Below are 7,745 nucleotides of genomic sequence, written 5' to 3'. Positions count from 1 at the left end.
ATAAAAAGACAACTAACTATTGCTTATATACCTCAAAAAATGGGCTAGCTCGGAGAAAAAATTATGTAGTGATGAAAATTTTAAGGAGTATGTTAGAAGCTTGAGAATTAAACAATTATTTTTGGGTTTATGAAATTGCTAAAATAGTGTACATTCTTAATTAGAGTCCCACTAGGGAAATTGCAATGATGACTCCTTATCAAGCCTTGTATGCAAAGAAATCTAATGTTACTATTTTTAGAGTTTTTGATTGTTTGTCTTATGTACATGTATCTAATCAAAATGGAAAAAATTCAGATCCCAAAAGTGAGTCGTGTACTTTTGTTGGGTATAGTGAGGATAAATCAAAATGGAAAAAATTTAGATCCCAAAAGCGAGTCTTATAGTTTTGTTGGGTATAGTGAGGATAGTAAGGCTTGTAAGTTGTATAACCTTCACACTAACAACATTCTTGTATCAAGAGATGTGATTTTGAAAGAAGGGGGAGTTTATGGTAGTCAAAAAAGCCATGTTGAGAAGTCAAAATCATTTTTCAGTGGTGGTATTATTATTGATGTTGATCATTGGAAGCCAACTAATACTTTAATTTGAAGTGCTACTAATCAAACAAACAACCCCCTTCTATTTTTTAAGATTTAAGTGCAAGACCAACATCAAGCCCAAGCCCTAATAGGATGGTTAAAATCTTAACTAATATCTATGAGAGAACTATAGTTCAAGATCATGAAGAGAATCCTAAAGGTGAGAGATTATATTTTGTATTATTTTCACAAGCCAATTTTGAACCATCATGTTATGAGGATGCATGTACTAATGGAATTTGGGTGCAAGCAGTACAATAAGAGGTGGATTGTATTAACAAAGATGGTACTTGGCAGCTTACATGGCTTCCATATGATAAGAAAAAAATTGACACTAAATTGTGAAGAAACATTTTGCACCTGTAGCATGCCCAAAAACTTTTAGAAAGTTGATTTCTTTTGCAGCCCGAAAGAAATAGAGCATCCATCACATAGATGTTAAAAGTGCCTTCTTGAATGGGTACTTAGATGAAAAAGGAAGTGTGGAATAGCCACAAGGTTTTGAGGTGCAAGAAAAAAGGCATCAAATGTACAAGCTAAAAAAGGCTTTGTATGGCCTCAAACAAGCACTAAGAACTTCATATGCTCGGATTGATGGGTATTTTCAAGGGAATGACTTGCTAATGATGTTTCTCATATTTCAAGGTATATGACAAAGTCTTTTGAATTACATATGAAGACTGCCACCAAAATTTTGAGGTATGTGAACAGAATTTACACTTTTGATATTGATTACCACAGTTTTAAAAGATTTAATCTAGTTGATTTTATTTTGTTTTGATTGGAAAGGTAGTGTAGATGACCGAAAAACTACTTCTGATAATTGTTTTTCTTTTGATTTGGGTTTGATTTCTTGGAAGCAAAATATGTTACAAATAAACTCATACTCAAACATTGTGGCTTGAGAAAGTTCTTGAAGAAATAGGTCTAAAATATCATCTTATCACAAATTTGGTGCAAAAGAAAGAGATAGAACTCCAATATACAAGACTACCAAACAACTTGCAGTCATTTTTACTAAGCTAGGTCCCATGGAGGGGGTCTTCCTAAAAAATAGAGCGGATGCTATAGACATATTTTAGGAATATTTTTAAAGTGGGTGGTCCCATGAAATGTAGCACAGTTCTCCTTAAAAATTTAAGCCCCTAAATTGAAGGAAGCTAGTGGTCCTATGAGCAGCAGTGAAAAATGAAAAAATTTGTTTTTTCTATTTTCGCTCTAAAATGTTTGGTGAAACTCATCTCAACTCTCTTTTGATTGCCAAGTGGCAAATACAATTCCTAAGCTTGTGGGGCAATTTCTAGCCCGACCCATTTTCACCCGCTTAAAACTGGAAGCCTAAAAAGTAGGAGCTCCTATTTTTTAGGAGCAGATTCCAAATAATCCTGTAGCCAAAAAAAAAACTTTATGAAACGGCCTCTTCCTTAAAAATAGAACTTAAGCCCCTCCCATAAGACCCCTGCCTAAGGCTGTTACCTAGGCTACGTTTTTATAGTTCAAAATTGTATTTTGAGTTTCTCCGCATGAAGGGAGAGTATATTGGCAACTGACAATGCCAGTGCTGCGTTTCATCTAGAGAATGTCAGTTCTATTTCAGTTTCAAGTTGTTTACATTTAGAATTTTCTAAAAATTCATTTGGCATCGTTTTCTATTTGAGTCTGCAAACTCATATATACCTTTATGATTATAAAATCTTTGTTTTGAGAGGTATTTTTAGACCGCTCTGTTGAATGTAATACAGTGTGTTTCAATTTTCTGTCTGAACATAAGAGGCTCTACGGAGGTGTGTTCTGTTTTTGTTTTGTTATGTTTATATATTTCTGTCATCTTTATTGTTGGTCTGTTTGAAATCTTCAAATAGAAAACTCCTGAGAAAAATCTGAACATACAGCCAGGAACCCAGTAGAGGGCAGTAGTGACTACCATAGAAGAAAATATAATGGCAGGAGCAAACATAATGAATATAGAAGTATAGGGCAGTTTAATATGTTATCTCAGTCTAAATTTTCAATTCTGGCTGGTAGTATAATTGTGGCGAGTAATAATTTTATCTACGAAAAGCTCTTTACAGCTATGCAAAATAATACAATTGATTTAAACAGCATAAATTTTGGAAATCTGTCGGAGAAACGACGGGAGATGATTAGATTCTCCAAGTACAGTACAGGCACTATGTTTTATTTTTAATCACATGCATTGAACATAAACTACAATTTTGAAAGATTTCCATGATATAAAAATAAGGTAGATGAATGTAACCAGTAAAAGAGAAGAGTCAAAATAGAACGGCATTAAAAGTCTAATTGAGAGCCCACTTTGAAAATTAAATATAAAAATAAGGTAGATGAATGTAACCAGTAACAGAGAAGAGTCAAAATAGAACGGCATTAAAAGTCTAATTGAGAGCCCACTTTGAAAATTACATCAAAAAACTTCTCCCCTGGCTTCATGTCTCATTCAATGTTACGAAACACAATGTTAATAAATGTTTGTTTTTTTTTGTTTTTTTTTATTTGTGTAAAAGAGGGGTAAAAATTTCTTGAAATCCAAAGAGAACAGTACATCCAAAGGGACAGCAGAAAATACAAAGAGCTTTTTATCCTGAGCAACAAGTTGATCCAATTTGTAAGATAATTCAAGGGGAAGATTCCTCTGATCTGTAATATTCTAATCCTGCATATACTCCGACGCCCACTTAACCAAACAGTCAGCCACACCATTCCACTCCTGAAGGATATGAGAAAAGTCAATAAAAGTTTGTTTTCTAATGTGTTAACAGTGATAATTTGGTAAAAGAAAAATGTTAATATGGATCATGTTTCTATGAAAGGAAAGGAAAATTTACCAAATAAAAGAACTTTTCCTAGAATATATTTCTGATTCTCCTAGTGCACGGTAATCTTTATTATATTTGAAATTTGTATACCAAGATGGTGACCTTTGAATTCTGTTGATTGCTGTAAAATAATAGGTGAAGGTATACTAGAAGATTTTTGACAGGAATGTTCAAGTAATCCAGCAAAGCAGTATTTGTCCACTTTGTATACGTACTGGACAGAAAATTACCTATCTACGGTATGTTGAATTCTAAAATGTATAGAAAAGGCTATTCGTTGTTCACTCTCTCTAAAATTTCACTAACATGAAAGAAAAATGTTAACGTCGACCTTGGGGGTCATAGCTCTTATTTGTTGTAGAGGATAGTAATTTCATATTAGATATTCTTAATTTCTTTTATGATTCAATAAAAAGGGATTTAAGGGTTGTTGGGCAGGGTAGGAGTGGGGTCGGGGAAGAGAAAATGTGTTTGGGTCAAATTTAAGATTCATAATCTTTTAGTTTACAAATAAACATTGGATATTGTCTAATATGTTTTAACAGAAATAAATATTATTTGAGTTTTATAATCATTTAAAATTAAGAAAAATATTTAGAACAGGTAAATAGTTTGATAAGAAATTATGTTTCATGTATAGAATTCAATATTTTTTAGTCTTTCAGTTTACAAGTGATCAATAGACATTGCCTAACATTTTTAAAGAACAGAGTAAATGTTTAATAATTTTTATGATCATTTGAAATTAAGAGAAATATTTTTAAAAAGTAAACAATTCCATAAAGATAGTTTTTTCATGGATAAAGTTCAATATTCCTTAATCTTTCAGTTTACAAATGATGAGTAGACATTGCCTAATATTTTAAAGAAAAAGGCTAAATGTTGTCTAGCTTTTATGACCATTTGAAATTAAGAGAAATATTTGGAAAAGGGTGAGCAATTTGATAAGGAATTTTGTTCCATGGATACTGTTCACTATTTTTTAGTCTTTTATGACCATTTGAAATTAAGAGAAATATTTGGAAAAGGGTGAGCAATTTGATAAGGAATTTTGTTCCATGGATACTGTGCACTATTCTTTAGTCTTTTATTTGACAAATGAGCAGTGGACATTGACTAACATTTTTAAAGAAAAAATGGCAAATACAATGGACATTGACTAATATTTTTAAAGTAAAAATGGTAAATATTTTTTCACTTTTATGATCATTTGAAATTATGTTGGAGAAATTATGAGTCCATGAAGCTGCACACATTTCAATGGAAGAAACTATCCAACCACATACAAGAATGTTGCAACTTGAGTGAAGAAGAACAATGGAGATCGAAGAGAAAGGCTTGAGATTAACCTACAATGGATTTCTATTGAATTGATATGTTAAAATGTACAAACGACCTTGCTTATATAAGAAAGAGGCTAGACAATTGAGAGAAAAAATAATGTCATGTGAGATGAGAGAGAAGGTAGGAGTGGGTACAACTACCCTATAACAAAATTAAATACATGAAACTAACTTATCTCTATCTAGAATGACACCTAATATAATTAGCATGAACAATATTAAATGATTGTGTCATGTGACAAATAAAGCTATTATAATTAAACTTAATTAGAGTAAATAGAATAAATTTAATTTACTCAAGAATATTTCAAAAAGGTGAAAAGTTCAATAAAAAATTGTGTTTCATAGATAGGATTCAACATTCCTTAGTCTTTCATTTTACAAATGAATAGTGGACATTACCTAACATTTATTTAAAAAAAGGGTAATGATCATTTGAAAGATAGGAATATTTGGAAAAGAGGGAACAATTTGATAAGGAAATATGGTTCAATATTCCTTAGGAGTGTTTGAGTTTAGAATGACTTTGTTTTAATTTATATTTTTGGTTCATGGGTTGTGAATTTTAGGTCTGCTACATTAAATTTCATGAATGATTGTATAATATTGTTTTCTAATATTGATATTATTTATTTGTCTTTGTTGTTTTCTTAAATTTCCTCAATTATATAATTTTTAATTCATAAATATGACTGTAAACGGCTAAAAATCCACCTTTACCATTAATTTAAAAAAAGACAAGACTAAAATCAATTTTAAAATAATTAATTCTTAAGAAAACTCCCACCTCTTTGTAAGCAGCTCTAACAATTCTTCTATTATATTATGGGCACTTAAGAAAAAAATTATACAATTAAGAAAGAGAAAAGCAAAACTCAGTGAGGTTAAATCACTCAAACTTCAGACAGCTATACGCACATTCTGCGTAATGGAGAAATCTCATTGTCTTGATGTTGCTATATTATAATATAAAAGCTAACACTAGATACCGTACCAGCGAGGAATTGTGGGGTGTGGGGCAACTTTTTTTCTGTATCAACCATTTTGAACATATAAATCGCTAGTTCACGGGCATGGCGTTCAATCACGAGACCAAATGTAAAGACACATTAGCCCTATAAATCCCTAATAGGAATCACTAATTCTTCATATCATAGGTTTGCAGAGCTCATAGCTTTCTCACTTATTGTTTTCCTTAGGTAGATTCCCAGCACATTTGAAGATATTAGCAATGAGAAAAGCCATAGCTGTGCTCTTTATTGTTATGATAATGTCATGGACTCCTACTTCTACAGCTAATTGTCCAGTTAATGCTGTGAAGCTTGGAGCCTGCGTTGATCTGCTGAGTGGGCTTGTTCATGTGAGCGCAGGATATCCTGTTGCAAACCAGTGCTGCCCTGTCATTCAGGGAGTCGCCGCATTAGAGGCAGCTCTGTGTTTGTGTACAACAATTAGGGCTAAGGTTCTCGGCCTCAATGTACTTCTTCCAGTAGCCCTCAGCCTTGTTGCTTCCTGTGGAAAGACTGTTCCAGCTGGATTCAAATGCCCTGCTCAGTGAGCTGCTCCTTTGATTTGATATGCTATGGAGGTTGTTGTGTTTTTGTCAAGTTTTCTTCTTAATTTTGTTGCACGCCATCAAGATGTTAATGATTTCCTACTAAGGCACTATGAAATTCATGTTATAGAAGTTATAAGCAATTTGTAGCTGTGTGAGGGTTTTAGAGTGATTGTAAGGTTGGTGTAATTTGAAGCAGTGCATATTATTATTAAATAAAAGAGTGGAAATATAAGCCCACTAAAATTTATCTGACATGCTTGTGAGTTCTATCATGGAGACTACTTATTTGGAGGGGTAGATTGATGTTAGATTTTGGAAACCAAGAACATTCTCCATAATTTTTAATGCTTAAGTACAGTAGAATTATAATGATTTCGATGTAGTTTCTTCTGAATAGAATTTATGACGAATAGTCCAGGTTTTTTGGCCAAAAATATGTGCATACGGATCAGTGTTTTTTTTTAGACAAGAATATAGTCTTTAAGTGATGACGTTGGGGAGAAGGATATTATCACAATCACTCAGAAGAGAAATGTTTGAGGCACTATCGCCTGAGTGAGAACTGCTAAGAAAAACTGACATCTCTACTTCTGTGGCTTTTACAGTGACGTTGTGATGTAAACTGTAGAATTTAAGACATGCGAAATATATTTTGTTCGACTTGTTTGTATTTAACTGCAGTAGACTCATTTGAGTAAAAAATCCAGTTTGGTCTTTTTGATGGGAACATGGGATTTAAAGGGCTGATTCTTTTATGCATATAGAAATGAAGTCTAATCTATTTTACGGTGAACATATGGCACATGATTATTAAAATAAGCCATTTTGAAGGAATTTATAAATGCATGTTCACTCTATTCAACAGTGACAATGAAATGATCATTAAAATAAACCATTTGAAGACATTCCTAAATGTATGTTAACTCAGTGACAAATTTCCTTGTCAAAAAAACTGTATGGGACAGTGTACATGTACTCTCAGTTCTATGGAATGTACTTCATGTTATATGGATTGAATTGTGTCTTTTAGGATTGAAAAATTGAGCTATTTTAATCAAATCATTAGATGATAGGATTTAGTAGTTGAGCATCCTAATTTCACATTTCTCAAAATCTTATGTTCATATTTCAAATCAATCCCATTTTTTACTATAGATTACTTGGCAAGTCCCTTCTTTACAACTAAGGTATCCAAGCCACATCAGCATGATTTTCCAAAGTTGTCCAAAAGGCCCATGCTTTTTGCCAAGACATCCAAAAGGGTTCAAAAATGGTGAGACTAATACTTGTGCACAAAGTCATGTTTTATTAGTGTGTTGATGTGGCATCACATGATTTGTTACTTTTAGATCTAAGGGACACACTTCATTCAATTATGGGTAGTCATCATCAGCAATAACAACTTTAAAGACACAACTATTGGTGC

General features: G+C 32.4%; 1 protein-coding gene across 1 annotated transcript; it reads left to right on the top strand.

Moving 5' to 3' along the window:
- Positions 1-5,929: 5,929 nt before the first annotated feature.
- LOC131875621 (lipid transfer protein EARLI 1-like) lies at positions 5,930-6,571 on the top strand. The gene has a single exon (XM_059220204.1). The coding sequence runs from the start codon at positions 5,993-5,995 to the stop codon at positions 6,317-6,319; it is 327 nt and encodes a 108-aa protein (XP_059076187.1). The 5' UTR covers positions 5,930-5,992; the 3' UTR covers positions 6,320-6,571.
- The last annotated feature ends 1,174 nt before the right edge of the window (positions 6,572-7,745 follow it).

Source organism: Cryptomeria japonica, chromosome 5, assembly GCF_030272615.1.
Source record: "Cryptomeria japonica chromosome 5, Sugi_1.0, whole genome shotgun sequence".
Classification (NCBI taxonomy): domain Eukaryota; kingdom Viridiplantae; phylum Streptophyta; class Pinopsida; order Cupressales; family Cupressaceae; genus Cryptomeria; species Cryptomeria japonica.
This window is presented reverse-complemented; position numbering and strand designations above follow the sequence as displayed.

What these genes read in the sequence shown, in the direction of transcription:
- LOC131875621 (XM_059220204.1), top strand. Translation starts at nt 5,993, where the DNA reads ATGAGAAAAGCCATAGCTGTGCTCTTTATTGTTATGATAATGTCATGG.